This window comes from Notolepis coatsorum (assembly GCF_963971535.1).
Source record: "Notolepis coatsorum genome assembly, chromosome: 1".
NCBI classification, from domain to species: Eukaryota; Metazoa; Chordata; class Actinopteri; order Aulopiformes; family Paralepididae; genus Notolepis; species Notolepis coatsorum.
The window spans coordinates 232,671,748-232,692,965 of record NC_140165.1 but is presented as its reverse complement, the minus strand read 5'-3'; the positions used below and the strand labels follow the sequence as shown (position 1 = coordinate 232,692,965).

Here is a 21,218-nt window from a genome sequence, read left to right as displayed (position 1 = left end):
AGATTATGCACATAAAACGCTGAAAACAACCGAAGCAACAATAGTATTTTAATGAGCTATTATTATTATCATTATTATTTTGCAACAAGTTAGCCCTCTCATAAATAGCACATATAAATGAATAACTAACTTGAACTAACTTAATAGGATTGAAGTGATATTTGGCTTAAAAAATCGGTCGCATGGCAAAAAAATAAAAATAAAAAGCCTGACGATGTGCATCGGGAAGTGACAGGCCTCGGAGCCTTGGTATGCTAAGCGCCAGCTATGCTAACTATCGGGCTCTCTCAGCTAACTCTAACGTTCCACTCGCCTACCACGGCCTTTCGGTCCAACAGAACGGTAACACTGTATATTTCCAGAAATGGGTATGCACATCGACTATTTTAAAGTATAATTCAGACGACCTGTGCTTTTTAACGCATTGGTCTTTTTATTGTCTGAGCATTGAACTTCGCACTGGAGTTCGCATTGACTGTTATGATGCATATTGTCTTTTTTCAAGTTTGCACTTGGACGAACTGTGCTTCTCTCTGACGCCTTATTTTCTGGGTCCCGGTCTGAAAAGTTTGGGAACCCCTGACCTAGAGGACCGGAATAGAAGGTGCAACGTCAGAATTTATGGCTTGCCCGAGAACATTGAAGACGATGTGCCGATTCATTATCTCGAAAAGATGATTCCACAATGGTTCCCGACCGTCTCTAAACCGGAGATTGAGCAGGCGCATAGAATATACAGGAACAGCACCCCGGAGAAGGGCGAACGTCTATGCGCTTTTATTTTTTGCTGTCTGCGGTTCCCTACACGTCAGTCTATTCTACAAGAGGCCAGGAAACACCCTCCAAAAGTGGGTAATTATACCCTCAGATTCGCTGCGGATTTCAGCGGCCATACTGCCAGACGTCGCAGGGCCTTCTCTAAGGCTATGGGAGTTGCTCGGGAAAAGGGCATAGAAGTCTACCTAATATACCCTGCGACTCTGAAGATCAAGATGGGCCGCGGAGTTGTCTCCTGCAACCACCTATTCACGTCGCCGTCCGAGGCAGAGAGATTCCTTCGACGCGACACGACGTCCCCCGCGTCTGAGGATGGTGAGCCGGAGCAGGCAACGGGCATCGGGAAGTGACAGGCCTCGGAGCCTTGGTATGCTAAGCGCCAGCTATGCTAACTATCGGGCTCTCTCAGCTAACTCTAACGTTCCACTCGCCTACCACGGCCTTTCGGTCCAACAGAACGGTAACACTGTATATTTCCAGAAATGGGTATGCACATCGACTATTTTAAAGTATAATTCAGACGACCTGTGCTTTTTAACGCATTGGTCTTTTTATTGTCTGAGCATTGAACTTCGCACTGGAGTTCGCATTGACTGTTATGATGCATATTGTCTTTTTTCAAGTTTGCACTTGGACGAACTGTGCTTCGGTACGTAACGGTACATGTAACGGTACATGTATTCGTCCCGCAAATTTACGGTACGACCGTCACAGTGCTGTACGCGCAGCCATACGACAAATACGCCCCACAGCGCAAACACACGAGTCCCACATGCAGGCACTCGCGAGGTTCTGTGCGAGAACAGCGCGCGGCACACCGAGTTCAGTTCAGAGCGGGCGAAAGTGCACGGAGAAAGGCACATTTACATTGGAACAGCTGCAGGGTCATTACAATTTAACAGTTTTCTTTCGTTTTTCTTGTTCGCCCAATAACGTTAACCAAATGAAACCAATGGAAAGAAACACACACGCGTCGCCGACACACACGCGCCAACAAACACATCAACATTCTCCCCCACCGGACTCACAGGCACAATCAAATAAAAAAAAGAAACATACTTTTCCGGACAGATCATCTGAGCTCCACTGTTTAAATCCAAATAATCCTCTGCCATTGTTGTAATATGTCATCTGTTCTCTAGTATTCAGTCTCGTCGTGAAGTAAAATTATTAGGGATGCCCCGATCACGTTTTTTGCCACCAATACCGATCACCGATCGTCGTGAGCCATATCGGCCGATACCGATTGTTTTTGATTAAAAAGAAATTAAAAATATAATTTTTTTTTTTTTTTTTTTTTATCAAATATATATATTATATAATTAGACTTGTACTTGTATTATCTGCGAGACATCGCCACGACGCAACAAGTCAAAATGCTCACTATCTGCAAACAGCTCCACTGTCTGTGTGTACTCTAGTAGCCTCCAGCTCCAAAAAGGATTCTCCGGCGCTGCAGCGGGACCCCATTGGTAACGTTAAGTGCTTTGGTCATTTCACATTCAGCAAGCCCTCAGCTCGAATACGCATTAAATCAATGTTATAAGACATTGATATCAAGAGCTATCTGTAGCTACTGCTAGCCGGCTAGATGACGTTAAGACAGAACTTTAGTTCAATGGGACATTTCGTTTTGAACAGTAAACTAACGTCAGCTAACGCAAGCTAACGCAAGCTAACTGAGGTATGATATGAACATGAACTACTAGACTTTCTGGATCATTTGTTGATATCAGGAGCTATCGGTAGCTAGCCGGCTAAATACCGTTAGACAATGCCTACTAAACGTGAATAGTTGACTGGGTAATTTTGTTTAAACAGTAACGATAGCTAGGTAGCTAACGTTAGCGCAGGTCGAATGCACTACAGACTCGAGCAGAGGAGCCGCGCCTCTTTGTTTACAAACTCTACACGGGGCGGGCGGGGCTAGGGAGGAGGAGCAGCGGCAGTTTGCAGGTCGTGTGTGTCTGAGACAGACAGCGAGTGAGAGCTTCGCTTGATCGGTTTCCGCTATCGGCGAATATGACTAATTATCGGAATTCACAGATTGCATATTTATACTGAGTATCGGCCGATAACGATCGGTGGCCGATCGATCGGGGCATCCCTAAAAATTATCTCTAGAAGTGAAACTGAAACTTAGCAAGGATAAGTTGTTAAAGGGGCAGTAGGCAAGTGGATGCCTGAACACAGAATGACACCAGTATCACTGACTACCACGGCAAGCCTATAAAAAACTATTCTATTTAATAATAATAATTATCATAAATATAATATATAAATTATTTTTTTTTTTTATTTAAATAAAAAATGGATATCAACACTTTAATCGCAGATGACGTGTTTAGACGTCATTCCTAGCCATGCTCATTCTGCCGAAGACGCCGTAACTCGTCTTTGATATCAATAATTCAAAAATCTGTGATCGAAATCATATTTCTCCTCCGGACACATGAGATGTACTGGTGAGCTCCACTCAACTGTCTAACGGTTCAAGAGCACCATCCGGTGGCCGATCGGCAGGAGGGAGGGGCGCGCCAAACAGGAAGTGCTCATCCATATGTCGTCCGGGCACTCGCGATCGGTAGCCGGACTCCATCTCAACACACTGGATGATCAATCGCTCGCCCTAACTCAATAAACAACGTTATTTGGACGTATATAGTATTATACAACCTGGAAATGGTTCATCAGGATCAACATCCCATAATCGAAAACTGTCTACTCCACGCTGATCGTCCAACGGCGCGAGGAACATACGGTAAGATCCAGCGTTATTTTCTAACGTATTCCATATAAACTGCTCTGATGACCATATGACCCACACTAGACGAATGGTATAACGTTGCCCACGGAATTATAAACGGCCCCTCGCCCATCCGGTCAATATCAGATGATACGTAGTAACTTCTAGAACCACGTCCAGTTGACATTTTTTATCTCGCGCCGATTGCTATCAAACTGTATTTCATCATCAATATAATGCATTTGGAGCTATAAATCAAGTTCTGGAGAAAGCTGCAGAAAACGATAAAAACATACTTATACTTTAGACCATATTTTAGTATGAATATGTGAATGAAAAAGTATATCGTTGCTACACCCTGAACAATGGATATAGGACATTGAATGGGCCATATAATGGCAATTTAGCAATAGAATTTAAAAAGTTATAGCCCTGCAAAGAAGGGGAACTTCTCCATAGACAAATAGAGCTGGCTAGGGATGGTAAATTATGAATTTAACCCATGGCGATCAAAGTGTTAATAATTATTATACTTTTTTTTTCTTCTGTTGTACCGAACTCGTACCAAACCGTGACCCCAATACCGAGGTACGTACCGAACCGTGGCTTCTGTGTACTAGGGCTGGGCGATTAATCGATATTATTGATTAATTCGAATTAATGATTTAGGACGATTTTGAAAAGATTAAATTTTTTTTCAAGAGTCACCTTTTATTTTACAAAAAGTGATGTTTGGTGAAAGTTAGATTTGCACTTTATTAATCCCAATAGGGACATTCATCTTTGTTTGATCAAGAGTAACCTTTTATTTATTTATTTATATATATATATATATATATATATATATATATATTATCATATATTTTTTTTAAGTGAAGATTGGTGAAAGTTAGGTTTGCACTGGTTTGATAATTTTTTTGTGTCAAATAAAAACAAAGGTTATTTGAATGATTTCCTTGGCGTTTCTAGTTTTCAAGAGAAAAAAATCGATTAAAATCGTAATCTGGGATTTAATTAAAAAAATTTAGACCATATCCAAATAAAAAAATTCATTACAGGCCTGTGCGTCAATAATTAAAATGAATATTTTACCCAGAATTAACTTTATCAGCTCCATGCTACCGTTACCTCCTCCTGTTGGTTACTGGCAAGAAATTGCACTCTGCCTCATATAAATTCGTTTGGAACAATAAACGTCCACGCTTGAAGAGATCAACTGCCCAGAGGAGTAAACTCGATGGTGGCTTAGCATTTCCAGACTTTAAATATTATTTTCAAGCTCTCTCTCCGAGACCTCTGATCACTTGGTTTGACGCTCAAGCAGCCGTGTCTTGGAGACCATTGGAGGAGAAGATGGTGTCCCCATATAGACTTCAGGATATTGTATATACCAACATTTCAATTAAGCAATGCAAATTACGATTTGGCCCTCTTATCACACATGTGATCCAGACTTGGCGCGACACCCAGAAAGCGTGTACTAACCGCCATAAATGGCACACGCATTCCCCTCTATTTAATAACAATTTACTCCTTATCGGACAACAACCTATTAGGTACCCTAGATGGGAAAAGAAAGGCATACACACGTTGGGGGATATCTTCGATAACTCTGGTCTCCGTTCTTTCCAGGATCTATTCAAGAGATATGATCTCCCAGGAACCTCCTTTTTCTTTTATTTACATATAAGAGCAGCTCTGAGGGCTCATGGCGTTCCATGGGACGTTCCACTAGACTAGAGCGTCACCGTTTTCACAAATTATTTTATGACAAAGAGACATCGAGAGGCTTCGTTTCTTTTTTCTTTTTTTTTATTGATCTTTTTCCCCCTCCATTTTCCTCCGATTTTCTCCCATCCCAATGTTAGTCGTTATGCCAATTCCCAATCCCCTTCCTGGTCGCTGCGCACTTACCCCCCACAGTCGGTCTGGGAGAGTGGAGGCTACCACGTGCTTTCTCGGACACACGTCCAGCCAATCAACCGCTTATTTTCACCTGGCAGCGCGGATTCTCACTGAGAGGGCGTAGCGTGTGGAAGGATCACACTATCCCACTCAGGTCCTATCCGCGCTTAGCAGGCGCCCGACCGAACAGTAGGAGTCGCTGTTTAAAACGACCCAGACCCACCCCGCCAGCTTCTCCCACCCTCTAATACTGCCAATTGTATTAGTGTGAACGGCCAGCCAAGCTCACAGATTGCTATCAAACTGTATACAATCATCAATATAATGCATAATCATGTTCTGGAGAAAGCTGCAGAAAACGATAAAAACATACTTATACTTTAGACCGTATTTTAGTATGAATATGTGAATGAAAAAGTATAACGTTGCTACACCCTGAACAATAGATATAGGACTTTGAATGGGCCATGGTAATGTCAATTTAGCAATACAATTTAAAAAGTTATAGCCCTGCAAAGAAGGGGAACTTCTCCATGTTAAATACGGCTGGCGAGGGATGGTAAATTATGAATTTAACCCCGGCGATCAAAGGGTTAATTTGTTGTCATTGTTGTTGTTATTGTTGCTGCTGTTGTTGTCATGTGAAGTCCTGTCTATTATTGTTGCTTATTATTGTTATTACTGTATTGTGTGGTGTCGTTATGAAAAAAAAGAAACGCAATAAAAAGATGATAAAAAAAATAAAAAAAGTCCTGTGGTCAAATACGTAAAGAAAAGACCAAATGCAGCTGACTATTTCACTCAAACTTCTTATTTTCCTTAAACAGAACGTTTCAACAGAGCCTTGGTAATTCGATAATCACCTCTTCCTTTTTAGTCTTCTGGCCTTCCTCCCTCTCCTCCTCCTCCCACTCTTCTTCCATCTCCTTCTCGATGGTGGTGTCCTGGTCCGGCAGCGTTGTGTCCGTCAGGCTCACCAGCGTCAACTGAGATTCCTCCAGGATCCCCTTCTCACCGGCAGCCTCCCGACGGGCAGAGAGACACGTCAATCACACAGATCAACCAAACGGATTCCTCTCCTTAACACTTTTTAGTGTCAGCGACAAGATTTCTCGTTAGTTCATGCCAACTGTTGAGTGCCAGCGACGAGAGATCTTGTTTTTTTTTTATTTATTATCGATTTCCATAAATTTAATTGTATTCCATCAATCTAGCCTCACGTTACCAGTGGGGATCTGTCTGAACTCGAACAGGGAAAATACCGCCCCCTATCGTCTCGCCGGATGGTACTGCACCCGTTTGGATTGGATTGAATGAAACTCATGGAGAAAAAAAAGTCCTGCTTCCACATTTTTCTTGTCAGACAAGTAACCGGAGACGATCCAAGTAATCGCCCACCACCAGAACAGCGGAGAATGTGTGTTTCCAGTACCCAGCGTTGGATCAATAAACGCGATCGATATTTGGAATGGCGATCAGGAATTGGAATAATCTTTTGAGAACATCTGATCTGAGGTAAGGAATCTATTTTACCAGTCTTGGGATAATCAGAGCTATTTTCACCTATATATCAGCGTGTGCCATATGTGTGTATGTGTGTGTCTGTGTGTGTGCGATCAGGAAATAAGGTAATCGATTTTTCAGCCGGCTTCTATAGCGTGCATAAGTACACATATGCTATCAATAATCTAGCGTTTATTTGAAAACGATTCATAAATAGGCCGAAAAATGACAACGTGTTTTGTGTATTCCAGTGTATTCCAGTAAAGGGCGTTTATCACAGAATCTTTATTTTGTTCTGGAACTTTGAAAAAACGAGGGCTTTTCAAAATGGTATAAAACGGAAATGAACCGATTAAAAAACAATCCGTTTCGACAATGTTGACTGCAAACAAGTCATTGATAAGCGACAGCCAGATTAGACACATAGCCATAATTTAAGATATAGTTTATGCGTTCGCAAATATGAGAGCTCGGTCATTGAAGTGGGTGGTGGCACGCAACGGGGTTCCGGAGGCGTGGCACTGAAAGTGAATGTGCGTTTATCGGGGGGAAATTTGAAATAAATAGAATCTAGAAAAAAAACATTCTTACTGTTATCTGGTAGAGGGACTCCTGCAGTCTGGCGGTGGTGGGAAGAGACGAGGAGGACTCCGCTGCTCTGAAGCGCTCGGGGGAGGGGTCAGAGGTGAGCGAAAGGTCGTCGTGGACCTCAACCTCTTCCTCTGTCAGGCCCTGGAAGTGCGCAGAGAGACCAGGATGGCCACTTCCTGTGGAGGAGCTAGACACTTCCTGTTCGGGGAGGTGAAAGGTCATGGAAGGGTCGACCGTCTCGTTCTGAGTGACCTCCGCCAGGAGCGGGTGGAAGCAGTCTGACGCCAGGCTCACTGTACGGGGAACGGATGGAAAACATTAGCATGGCTCACGTCACAAACAGCACACAGGTGTTCCTTTATTCATTCCCTTGGGGGGATTCAAGTGTCATAGCATGGGGGGGGGGTTACAGGTAGGATAGGTAGTAATAATAATAGAACATAGAACTAGGGATGCACCGAATGGGAAATTCTTGGCCGAAACAGATACCGAAAATAGGAAACAGTTGGCCGAAAACCGAAAGCCGAAAGGCCGAAAATGATTCATAGAATAGAATTTTTTTTTACCAATGTTGTTCAGCTACCTGATTATGGAAAAATATATGATGGCAAAACTTAACTTAAATAATCACTATTATGAGTCTTTTTGTATCACAAACAGTACTGTATTTGCAAATCTGGTATGTCATAAATGTATAGATGTAGCAGTACTGTCTATCTGTATGTCATGTATGTCATATATGTCCTGATGAATTGAAAATGGGGGACCCTGATGTAAACAAGACGAAAGTCTTTCTCTGGTCTGCATCCCCTTAACAATTGTGTGTATTGAGCTGTACTGTACCCATTCTGCAATCTGTTAATAAAGTTTTCAATCAATCAGAGAGAGAGAGAGAGAGAGAGAGAGAGAGAGAGAGAGAGAGAGAGAGAGAGAGAGAGAGAGAGAGAGAGAGAGAGAGAGAGAGAGAGAGAGGCGGACATCTGTGCTCTACTGAACGCACCTTTCTAGTCCCCAGATGACTTTGGCACAGTAGACGCGCAACAGACAGCGTCAATGTGAGAAACACAATCCCTCCCCCTCTCGCTCTGAATAATATGCATATTAGATCACTCAGTGATTAACCGCGACGGGCATATAGTAAATAAGGATAAAGTATGTTAAAGACGCATTTATTGGACTCGTTGCGCGCAGAGTTTACATAGAAACAGCGCGACTCCCGAGGAGATGCATTGCTCCCGAGTCCCAAGAGGAGTATCACGCAGGACTGAAGAGCTCACAGCGCGCAATGACTGAATCCGTGTTTTGATGACATCATCACAACAACACGCGTTAGGTTACAGGTTGCTTCTGTTTCGGTGATATATTTTCGGTGAAAAAACTCTTCGAAAGGCCATTTTTGGCCGAAAACTTTCGGTTGCCGAAATTTCGGTGCATCCCTACATAGAACAAAGTGCAAGTAGTAATGACAATAGTGATAACAGTAGTAGTAGTGAACAGTAGTAACAGTGATGATGGTATACATGGTCCAAACCGTAGTAACACACTGCACCCTGTAGCTGTGCCACCTGGAGGTTACTGGCTGTACAATCACAGCTCTGATGTTAGAAACTAATATTGACACATTAAACTGAACAACCAAATAAATGTAGAGATGTCAGAATGTGTCTTTTCCTTCAGCCTGAACTTTGCAACAAAATGTTGCATAATAGAGGCGCCCGAGTGGCACACCGGTTTGACTCCCGGACCCGGGGTTCTTTGCCGAATGTCTTCCCCGATCTATCTCCCATTCCTCCTCTCTCTCTCTCTCTACCGGCCTGCCCGGTAGCAAAAAACAATAAAAACCTACAAAAAACATAACTTGTCCGAAAGGAGTCAAGTCAAGAGTTTTATTTGTCACGGCATACAAGCATACAGTGAAATGTGGAAGGTCATGCCCGCAGCGATTGTGCAATAATACAAGTAATAAAAACAAGACATTTGTGCAATAATACAAGTAATAAGAATAAGGGGCGGCTAATTGGCGGAGTGGGCAAGGTGCTCGCCACTAACGCAGGATACGCTGGGTTCGAGCCCAGCTCTCGCCGTTGCTACCGGCTGGCCGGTCGTTCATACTAACACAATTGGCAAGTGTTAGAGGTGGTTAGAGGGTTAATATGTTGAGGCTGCGTGTCCACCAACTACTATGTAACGTTAGCTAACGTTAAACAGCGCCAAGCTTACAGGCTACTAGAGCTTGGCTAGGCTACCGGTGTTTACAGCTCCGTGAATTAGCACCAAGTGTCGTATTTTTGCAGACTGGAGTATTAATTAGCTAAGTTAAGATAGCTAGTGCTAATGTCCACCGTCTATATAGCGCCATGGTCTAGACTAGGCTGCTTTTTTTCTCAGTTGAAAAAAGTTGAACTTTTTGGGCTAAGACTGCAGAGACAGGGAACGTTAGTGCTAGCTATCTTATATCTGATGATTTATAAGTTTGCTATAGCAATGCAATCACAGGTTCCTTTATGGATGCTGTCATTTGTAAATGGTGTTCCTCTGCAGGAGATCAGAGTAAGACACACACATACACAGCTCCTCTCACTCACACACAGCAAACAAAATACCTAGAAGTCTGTCTGATCTGACTCATCCTCCTCTCCTCTCCCCTTACAGTTGTTGGAGATGGTGGAGCCTAGTGAGTGGATCCACGTCACCCCCCTGGACCAGGTTAACAGCCCCATCAAAACCACAGTGCTGGGGCAGAGGCTGCTACTTTTAAAACATTATTTTTACATTTAAACTTGCACTTTAATTTGTATTATTTAATTAGTTTATTATGATTGATTATTGTATTTGTTATTCAAATACATTTGATTAAGCAAGTAGCTAAATTAAGATCCAAATTCAAATGTTTCATGAGTCCTTATTTAAATTTGCTATGGGATCATGTTAAGGCAGAGGGATGGTGACATTCACTGTGTGCAGACTTGAGCATGTGAGGTAAAACATGCACTGGAGCCCTGAAAATGAGCCGTGCCCACAGGAAGCAGAGATGGAGGGTGTGACAGAAATAATCGTTAGATTAGTAGACTAATCGAAAAAATTATCGACAGATTAGTCGACTACCAGAATAACCGTTAGTTGCAGCCCCTCCCGTTCTTTTTTAAAGTGACCTTTTCATTGTGTAAAGTGACCGTTGAGTGCGAGTGTGTGCAGTTTGTGTGTGCGTGTGTTCATGCTAAAGTGACTGTTAGTGTGTGAGCGTATACATTATGTGTGTTGTGTGTGTGCTCATGTGTGGAGAGTTCAGTGTTCAAGACTCTGATGGCCTGGGGGAAGAAGCTGAGCCGAAGTCTCTCTGTCCTAGTTGCTGGTGTGCGCAGGCGTTTGCCTGCCCGCAGCAGCTTGAACAGGCTGTTGTTGGGGTGGTGAGGGTCTTTCATTATTCTACAGGCTCTGGATTTGCACCTCTTGTTATATAAGACCTGAGCACCACTCTCTGTAGGGCATTCTTGTCCTGTGCCTTGCTGTTTTCATACCAGGCAGTGATGTTGCCAGTCAAGATGCTCTCTACAGCTCCGGAGTAGAAGGACTGGAGTATCTTCCCAGATACTCTGAACTTCCTTAACTGCCACAGGTGGTAGAGGCGCTGCTTCGCCTTCTTTACGACTGAGTCTATGTGTGTTGTCCATGTCAGGTCCTCTGAGATGTGGACCCCCAGGTACTTAAAGCTGCTCACCCTGTCCACGGTAGCCCCGTTTATCCACAGTGGTGTGTGTGTCCCCTGCTGTGTTCTCCTAAAATCCACGATCAGCTCATTGGTTTTACCAATGTTCAGGAGCAGGCTGTTGTCCTTACACCAGCGTGCCAGTGCATCAACCTCCTCCCGGTAGGCCTTCTCGTCGTTGTCAGAGATCAGCCCCACCACCACTGTGTCGTCCGCAAACTTCATTATGGAGTTGGAGCTGAACTTGGCCACACAGTTATGTGTGTAGAGTGAACACAGCAGGGGGCTCAGAACACAGCCCTGGGGGGACCCGATACTCAGGGTGATGGTGTTGGAGGTCTGACCCCCCACCCTGACCGCCTGTGGTCTTTCACTCAGAATGTCCAGTATCCAGGCGCTCAGGGCAGAGCTCAGACCCAGCACGATCAGCTTGTCCACCAGTCTGGTGGGGACTATGGTGTTGAACGCTGAGCTATAGTCAATGAACAACAGTCTCACATAGCCCCCCTTCTGGCTGTCTAGGTGAGAGAGGGTGTTGTGTAGTACCTGAGAGACCGCATCGTAGTGTTGTAAAAAATATCGATTCTGAATATTTAAAACGATTTCAATACTCATTTCCTGCAATATGGATATTTAATTATTCATAAAAAAAATTGTATAAGGAAGTTGCATTGTTTATTTCAATATCTGTAATAGTACAGTACAGTAGTCCACACACATGTGCATTCAGTTAAGTTGGAATATGACTGTAATACAAACAGTTCAGTTTGTCAGGTACATGCAACACAGATTACAGTGTTTACATCTGTCTGCTTGAGAAAATACCATGTTCTGCAATAAAAATGATTGAAGTGAGATGAACAGACTGAACTTTATTTTATTAGATAAAACATGTTGACAAAGTTTTACTTTGCAGTTGAAAAAAGGTAATACATTTAATTTGATCAAAAAAAATCGTATCGTGATGATAGTATCGTATCGTGAGGTCATAATGTCATATATGTTATGATGAATTGAAAATGGGGGACCCTGATGTAAACAAGACAAGTCTTTCTCTGGTCTGCATCCCCTTAACAATTGTGTGTATTGAGCTGTACTGTATTTTACCCATTCTGCAATCTGTTAATACAATTTCCAATCAATCTGTTATGCTTCACACGCAGTACTACCGGTATTAACTTTACTTAATTTCTAAGATTATATCATTTAGTTATTTTTAAATGTGTGATCTAAAGATAAACGAAGGGTTTTAAAAGTGTTATATTTATCTTCTCTTATAGTACCAGAGAGAAGCTGAGGAGAATCAACCAGCAACAAAAGCAAAATTTATTATAATTTTTTATATATATATATATATATATATTAAGGCTGTCAAATATATCGCGTTAATATCGCGTTAACTCCCGATTCTATTAATGCCACTAATTTTTTTAACTCAAGATTAACTAAATTTTATTTTTTATTTTTTTAACTAGACTTCACTCAGGTGTATTATTGATGCTCTCATTGATACTATGTTTGTTTCTGAAGTGTGTGTGTGTGTGTGTGTGTGTGTGTGTGTGTGTGTGTGTGTGTGTGTGTGTGTGTGTGTGAGATATAGAGAGAGAGGGGGGTGAGAGAGATGAGGAAGGGGCAAAAGAGAAAAAGAGCTGGGAGAGTGTGTGTGTGAGGGAGAGAGGGGGGTGTGTGATTAATCAGCCCTTGTGTGTGTGAATGTAACAAGTTCCTAACGTTTTCTTTCCCCTATTATTTCATGCACACTTTATTCATTGTTTTAAATTATTATTTTCTTTTAAGTTATTTTGTGCATCACTCTGTTTTGAATTTGATGCAAATTTGCAATGCATGAGGGTCATCCTTTTGTGTTAAATGGCTGCACAAAGCAAGCATTTGTTGACTCGCATGTTGATAAGAGTATTAAAACTTGGAACTTGAAAAAGATCTGTTTAAGGTAAAAAAAAAAAATGCGATTAATTTGCGATTAATCGTGAGTTAACTATGGACAATCATGCGATTAATCGAGTTAAATATTTTAATCGTTTGACAGCACTAATATATATATATATATATATATATATATATATATTTACATTTTAAGATTGAACATTTTTCCCCATGGTATCGAAAATGGTAGCGAATATCGATACTTTTCAAGGTATCTTATCGAAGTTCGAAATTCCAGTATCGTGACAACACTACCGCATCGTCAGTGGACCTGTTTGGCCTGTATGCAAATTGCAATGGGTCCATATCACTGGGTACTGGGTAGGGAGGCACAAATGTAATCCTTAACCAGCCTCTCAAAACATTTCATGACCAGAGAGGTGAGTGCCACCGGTCTGTAGTCATTAAGACCTGCTGGGAAGGATTTTTTTTGGTACCGGGATTATAGTAGACACCTTGAAGAAGGCAGGGACCACGGACTCAGCCAGGGATAGATTAAATATGGTGGTGAACACTGGGGCTAGCTGGTTAGCACAGGATCCGTCCTGTTATCCGATCTGCTTTTCTGGTGTTCACCCGCATAAATGCTCTTCTCACACTGTGTTCCGTCAATGAGAGTGCACCCCCCCCCCCCCCCCCCCCCCCCCTCCTCGACGACCGGTGCGTCAGTGACGTCGTTAGCCGGTGAGCTAGTGTCGCCACCGTTTGCACCGAACCGTGTGTAAAAGGAGTTGAGTTGGTCCGCGAGAGAGGCGTCGTCACTCCCTTTGTAGTCGGTTATCGTCCGTAGTCCTCGCCATAAACCTTGTGTCGTTCTGGGCCATTTGTGCCTCTATCTTGCCAGCGTATGTCCTCTTAGCAAGCTTTACAGCCTTGCGCAGAGTATAGACTGTAGCCTTATACTCATCGATATTTCCTGACGCTCTGCCCAGGTTATAAGCAGTGGTGAGAGCATTCAAGGCCACTCGTATGGAATTGTCCACCCACAGTTTCTGGTTTGGGAAGACCTGTACCTTTTTTTGTGGGGACAATACCATCAGCTAGCGTTGCTATAAAACTAACAACAACATCAGCGAACTCACTGACATCACTGGAACTCCCCTGGAGCATTCCCCAGTCGACGTCATCGAGTGCGTCCTGTAGCGTGGCCTCTGATCGGTCGGACCACTTCTTTACCTCACGTGGTCACACGGCAGCGTGACGTGATCTCTGCCGGTATGCGGGGATAAGCAAGATGGCGTCGTGATCAGATGTGCATGTTGGACCGGCTAATGGAGGGGCCGGTACTGCCTTGTAACCGGCTCTAAACGGGGTGTAGCAATGATCAAGCGTATTTCCTGCCCTGGTGGTGCAAGCGATGTGCTGGAAAAAGTTTGGCATCACTTTCTTCAGATTCACCTGATTGAAATCGCCAGCTATGATCATGGCTGCGTCTGGGTGCTTGATCTGTTGTTTGTTCAGATGTCCCTGTAGGTCCGCCAGGGCCCTGGCGGTATCCGCTTGTGGTGGAATGTACACCGCCGTCATGATTATGGCTGTGAATTCTCGGGGGAGGTAAAACGGGCGACATTGTATGGACAAGTAACATTTAAAATGTTGCATAATGGTCTGTGCCATTAACTTATGTCACCATCATCAACCCTTTGGTCCTTTTTGTTATAATAACGACTTACCTCCACTCATTCCTGGATCCTGTTGTTGTGGACTGCTTGCTCTCTGCAGGGTCTGGTCCTGTAGGTCCAGTCCAGGGACAGCAGAGCTGTGTGACTGGGCTTCAGGAACAGACACCTGGGCTGACAAAACACTGGACTGGGCTGAGCAACCCGGGTCTACACTGTCTCTTTCTCCTAAAACACAACATATGAAGGTGTCACATAGAGATCTGGACAGCCAGGAAGAGTCAAACAGTCAAAGAGGCCGTCATGAACGTTTGCCCTCTTGCTACTGTTCCTTGGCTCGTTTGAAAGGGTATTATTTTAGACAAAACTGAACACCACCATACATATATCCAACTCTGAAGCTAAAGGTTCTTCCTTCTTTTGCTGCATTTAGAAGTATGATATCTGACCACTGTTTGTCGACGTGTAACTGTCTTAGGTGATTTTTCTTTTTATAGTTTATTCTTATTTATTGTGCCTATATGTATGAAATTGCTGATCAGCTCGTCATTGCTGTAAATGAGGGTAACCTCAGCGTCTTACGAGTTGAAATAAAGTAAATTAAACTACCTGAGCTTCCACTCCTCTGGGCTCCTGACTCGTCCAGTTCCCCAAGCAGTGGCCTCATCTGGCTTTCATCCTGCCCTCCATCGAACCACGACAGGCGCTCCAGCTCCGCCTGACCAATCAACTGGCCCGCGTAGAAGTCCCGCCCTCCGCTCAGCCACTGTGAACTCGACTGATGCGAGAGTCGTCCAATCATGCGACCCAAAGTGGAATCCCATCCTCCCTGATCGGCGCTCGCCGGGGCCGCTTGACACGGCGTGCCCGGAGCGACCATGGACGAGTGAGCCGTCGGTGGACCAATCAGCCGTGCCATGGGAGAGTCCCTCTGGTCTGCGGCTAGACAGGATGACTCATCGGCCGGCTGACCAATCAGCGGGTGGAAAGAAGACTCCTGCCCCGGGGCCAATGACGACGCCTGGTCTGAGAAGCGCTCTAGCATCTGGTTGACCCATTCCTGACAAAACAAAGAGGCTACATATATCAATCAATGAATCAATGATAAAAAAAAATTTTTTTTTTAGAAGATCTTAAAGTATGAAATGTGTTGTGATGGGGTTGAGGGTCAACACTGCTCAAAACGGCGTTATTTCCATATTTGGCTGCCTGGTGCGCCTGCGCTGTGATCACAGCGCATGCGCATCATGCACCCAACACCGGAAATAATGCAGTGTTGACCAGTTTATAAAAATTATTTCAAATGTTTATTAGCAACGCAGAGCTTTCAAACCATCCCGTATCTCTGTCCGAAACCCTCCTGCAACTGTGAGTACCTTTGAAATGTCTCTGCGATACTTGTATAACAAACGGTTCGGCCAGAACCAGTCCTTCAGGGTAAATCTAGGTTGGTTTCCTATTAAGGAGCAAGTGACTGTGGATTCACTCTGTGCATCACAGTCACGAAAGGGGCTACCCCCAACCCTGATTGTGATGTTAAGAGTGTGTTGTGGGTGTGAAGCCAGAGCAACCCACCAGCCCGCGCCTCTGGGCTCCTGACTCAGTGTCCAAGGGGAGAGAAGGAGAGTCTGCAGGCCTGTCCTCCTGGACCCCTCCTGCACAGGACCGCCAGGCTTCAGAGTATGCAGGCCTCTCCTCCTGGACCCCTCCTGCACAGGACCGCTGGGCCTCCGAGACGCTGGGCCCCTCCAGAGACGACCCCTCTCTGTCCGCCGCCGACGCTGCATGAAGAGGGAGAACGGGAGAGATTGGAGCGAGCGATAGAACTTCATACAATACAAAAACATGGACCCAGGTTTACTTCCTGTTGCAGGGTTCACTGGTATCAATAACTGACAGGAAATAAACATGGGTCCAAACTAGCAACACAATTCCAGTTAAATATTCTACAAGTTTCACAGATAAACACATTAAAACCAAGTGAATGTGGTGTTCATAGTTAGTGAGTAAGAGTGTGTGTGTGTATATATATTTCATGATTGTGTGTTGTGTTGCCACACCCAGGGTTCCCACTCTTGAGAAAATATACCATGATGGTATTTCTATTTGTATTACATTTTACTGTGTGAACTATTATGGGCTGACCTGTGACCAGGCTATTTGTATTCTATTGTACTGTGTGCACCATTATGGGCTGACCTGTGACCAGGCTATCTGTATTACACTGTACTGTGTGAACTATTATGGGCTGCCCTGTGATCAGGCTATCTGTATTATATTGTAGTGCGTGAACTATTATATGGCTGACCTGTGACCAGGCTATCTGTATTATATTGTACTGTGTGAACTATTATGGGCTGACCTGTGACCAGGCTATCTGTATTACACACACACACACACAAACTAAGCTCAGTTGATTGAAATATCTACACAGTTCAAGTGTAGAACCATCATAAATGTATTTGTAATAATACACCTCAGGTATGATATGAATGGATTTACATCATCGCTTAGAACACGCAAACACACACACACAGTTACACACAACTCAAAGAAACACACAAAACATATACATACACTGAGCTCAGTTCAAGTGTAGAAACCATCATAACATGTATTTATAATACACTTCAGGTACAAATAGATTTACATCATTGCTCAGATGATCTCAAGATGATATGGTAATTTTAGGACATTTTCCAGGTTTTCCATGACTGGAAATCTAGTCTCTGAATTTCCTGGTTTTCCAGGACACCATATCATCTGGACGTGTGTGCCTGCATGTATACCTGTTGTGTTGAGGGAGATGTCCAGCTCTCTGGTGTATTTGTCTATGATGCGTTGAATGCTGCTGCTGTTGAACAGAGAGTCTATAGCTGGACTGAGAGGAACTAGACCAGACAGGTCTTTATCATCACCCTCATAGGAGCGTTGGCTGTAGGAACAGCCTGGACCAGACTGGTCCTTATCATCATTATAGGAGCTATGGCTGGAGGGATGGGACATGTCCAGTAAGCCTGATCCTCCACTTCCTCCTTCTACACCAAGTCTAGCGAGGAGCAGGGAGGTGTCCTCTAAGAAAGGTAGAGAGGGAGAGAAAGATGAGAGAGAGGACTGACACGTGGAGTTAAAGGGGAAGTTGTATGCATGTTACGGTTAATGGTGTTCATCAATAATATGTGAATAACAACTCTTTCCCAAAGCCAGAAACCAAGAAACAACGACTCAATCTGGAGCTGCTCTGCAGACGGTGAATGGGAGACAGATCTTGTGGACCCATACGATGCTCGTCTGATTCTTGTTTATTCTACTGTAGTCTTATCAAGTCTGAACCAGAAAAGGTGGTGCTCCTCTTCAAAAGCATAATTCGATTACACACACACAATTATGGTCCATTTTTAGATTAGATTAAAATGTATTGTCATTATACAGCACAAGTACATTACGACAAAAAGAAGTTTGACATCCAACCAGAGACATGTGAAAAGGCTTATATGCAGGTCTATAGAGACGGATGTGCTCAGATATGATCCTCTCTACACACACTCCTGCTGTCTCTCACCGGTGTGGCAGAAGTTCTGTTCAGGGTCGGTGGTGATGTAGCTGCCGGTGGAGATGGTTGTGGAGGACAGACAGGCTGGGTCAAGCCGTCTATGGGTGGACTGGAGACAACACACACACACACACACACACACACACACACACAACAATGAATTTGCTACATTGGTGTCAGAAGTGGGATGGTAGACTGTGAGACAAGGGCAACACTAACCCATCCATCTACCTTCATTACACACGTCCACATGCACACACTTTAAACAAACACTTAACCTTAACAAACACAAACACTTAACCGGTTACCTTTAACATTCACTTTAGACACTACACCAGCTGTTCGCCTATTTTTAATGCAACATGCAACACTAATAGCACCGACATCTAAGAGATGATCCCCCCTTGAATTGGCCCTTCTAAGGTTTCTCTCCTCCACATGGCCTGTGGTGCATTTTTTCCTATCGTTAGGTTTTAGTGAGTTTTTCCTTACCTTCGCGTGGGGTACGTCTGGGAGTGTTGCATGCATGCATGCATTTATTTTGAGCTTATGGACCTTATGGTATTCTTGTTTTTTCTTGACTTACTGTTTTTTTTCTTCTTGACTTGTTTAAAGAAGACGCGTCTCTGTTAAGCACTTTGAGCTGCACTCCGTGTATGAAAGGTGCTATATAAATGAAGATTATTATTATTATTATTACACCATATTTTATCTATTTATTACTAAAAGATTTGCACTACATCTCTACCTAATTTTTGCATTTTGTTTGCATTTTGTACTTTAGTTTGTATATTGTATATTATTTTGTATAGTGTTTGCTGTGGTGTTTATTCCTTTTTTACTGTATGAAGCACAATCTCTGGGGGCTCATACAGAACCAAGCATGTCACTGTAATGTACCTTAAATACGACAAATAAAACAACTTGAGCTTGAGACTGCAGAGATCCGGTGCGACTGAGGCCAGCTCCGCACTCTCACCTGATGCAGACTTCACTCACGACGGCTCAAGGACCGTCACGGATACTACGCTGAGTTTACACGATGAAAAACACACACGTGATGCACTCTGCCTCTTCTCCAGTGGATACAGGGAGCAATGTCACGATTTTGGATTTAGGCTATGTTTTTGAAAGGAGGGGACATTTTCTCCTGTGATACTATTGGCTGACAGGAGGGTGTGTCGGGAGTGCGAGGGAGCAGGTATGCGATGTGAATTTATTTTTAAGAGAGGCAGATTGCCATAGAGTAGTAAACTAAAACATTTAAACAGCGGCAGATTGCCATAGAGTAGTAAACCATCATGAAATGTATCAAAAAAATTATTCTCTCCCTCTCTCTTCAAACAAACACAGACAACCAAACAGCAGTCTACACACACAGACCACAAATCACATTCACACCAAAATAAAAAATAAAAAGCTTCTCAAGCATAATCATGGGCATTTGAGTGTCACGCCCTCAGATTTGGCTAGTTTTCATCATTGATCCACACGATAGTGAATCTCAGAGGGAGACTAAATCACCAACAGCAGTGTAATACAGGGTGCAAAGCTGTGTGTCAGTGTCCCAAATCCTTTCTTGGAACTTAACCCGGGCCGCCCCAGCAAGAGTCCACAAGGTGTTCCGAGGTAAGGGCAAAAGGATACATTTTGGGCACGTCACCAAAAAAACTACCGTAATTCCTCTAATAGTAACCGGGTCTCAAATACAAGCCGGGTCTCTATTAATGGCCGGGTGCGCTCTTGAGCTAAGCAATTATAAGCCGGCCTCCTAATACAAGCCGGGTTACTAATATACTGAGCTGCATACTGAGCTAGTTACTTGATTTCACTTTGAAAACGTTGAAATGACCAGTGACCACCTGTAATTGCACCGTTTACTATTTCATACAGTACTTGGTTTCAATAAATGAACCCAGTACATTTTACTGGGTTCAAACTGACACAAAATGTTGATTTATTCATTATGATCCGTTTGAAAATTTGAAATATAGACCTCCCTCTTATACAGGCCTCCTCCTAATACAAGCCTGGTACCCGCTACAGTTGAAACAAATACAAGCCGGGGTTACTATTAGAGGAATTACGGTATTTATTTTACACATAATCACACACGCATCCAACACACTCTCAACAGTTCTGCACACATTAATTTAGTTTCACAGCTATTGAGAGTAACTGAGTTTGAAAATGGCCACCAGTGATGTCATCGGGGACATTGAATCCTTGTGTTGTGTTCATTACAGCTCAATGAACTGATAAGGCAGCAGTGCCTATAAGACAAGGCATTGGTATTTTTTCCATCAACATCGTTTCATGGAGCTGTAATTATAACACATGGATTCAATGTCCCCGATGACATCACTGGTGGCTAGGGGTGTAACGGTACACAGAAGCCACGGTTCGGTATCGGTACGTACCTCGGTTTTGGGGGCACGGTTCGGTAAGAGTTCGGTACAACAGGAAAAACATATTTATAATAATTATTATAATTTTTTATTAAGTTATACTTAGTTCCACCTAGGCTTGCCTCTGTAGTCAGTCAGTGATAATGGTGTCGTTCTGTGTTCAGGAATCCACTTTAGTCAATTAATTGCCTACTGCCCCTACTGGTGTATGCCTTTTAAGTTTCACTTCTAGAGTAGATTTAACTTCACGTGAGGCAGATAAAGAAGACTCTAGAGAAGAGATGCCATGTTACACAACAATGGCAGAGGATTTATCAATATTTTGGATTTAAACACTGCAGCTCGACTGGAGAGGAGCTCAGAGGACCAGTCCAGATCAGCAAAAGTCTGTCGGTTTTCTTTTTTGGATCAGCTGTGAGGGGATAGTAGCGCGGCCGCGGAAGAACGTTGGTGTGTGTGTGTGTCT

At 43.4% G+C, this 21,218-nt stretch overlaps 1 protein-coding gene across 2 annotated transcripts in view; it reads right to left on the bottom strand.

The window, feature by feature from the left end:
* Positions 1-21,218, bottom strand: part of cep295 (centrosomal protein 295) — a 69,200-nt gene that overhangs the window by 7,037 nt on the left and 40,945 nt on the right. For both annotated transcript variants that reach the window (XM_084336030.1, XM_084336031.1), the window contains 7 exons: positions 18,354-18,453; positions 17,581-17,865; positions 16,367-16,572; positions 15,401-15,851; positions 14,846-15,019; positions 7,523-7,815; positions 6,292-6,450 (listed from right to left, as the gene is read on the bottom strand). In XM_084336030.1, the coding sequence (XP_084192156.1) occupies positions 6,292-6,450; positions 7,523-7,815; positions 14,846-15,019; positions 15,401-15,851; positions 16,367-16,572; positions 17,581-17,865; positions 18,354-18,453 (1,668 nt within the window). The remainder of the gene's footprint in view (positions 1-6,291; positions 6,451-7,522; positions 7,816-14,845; positions 15,020-15,400; positions 15,852-16,366; positions 16,573-17,580; positions 17,866-18,353; positions 18,454-21,218) is intronic.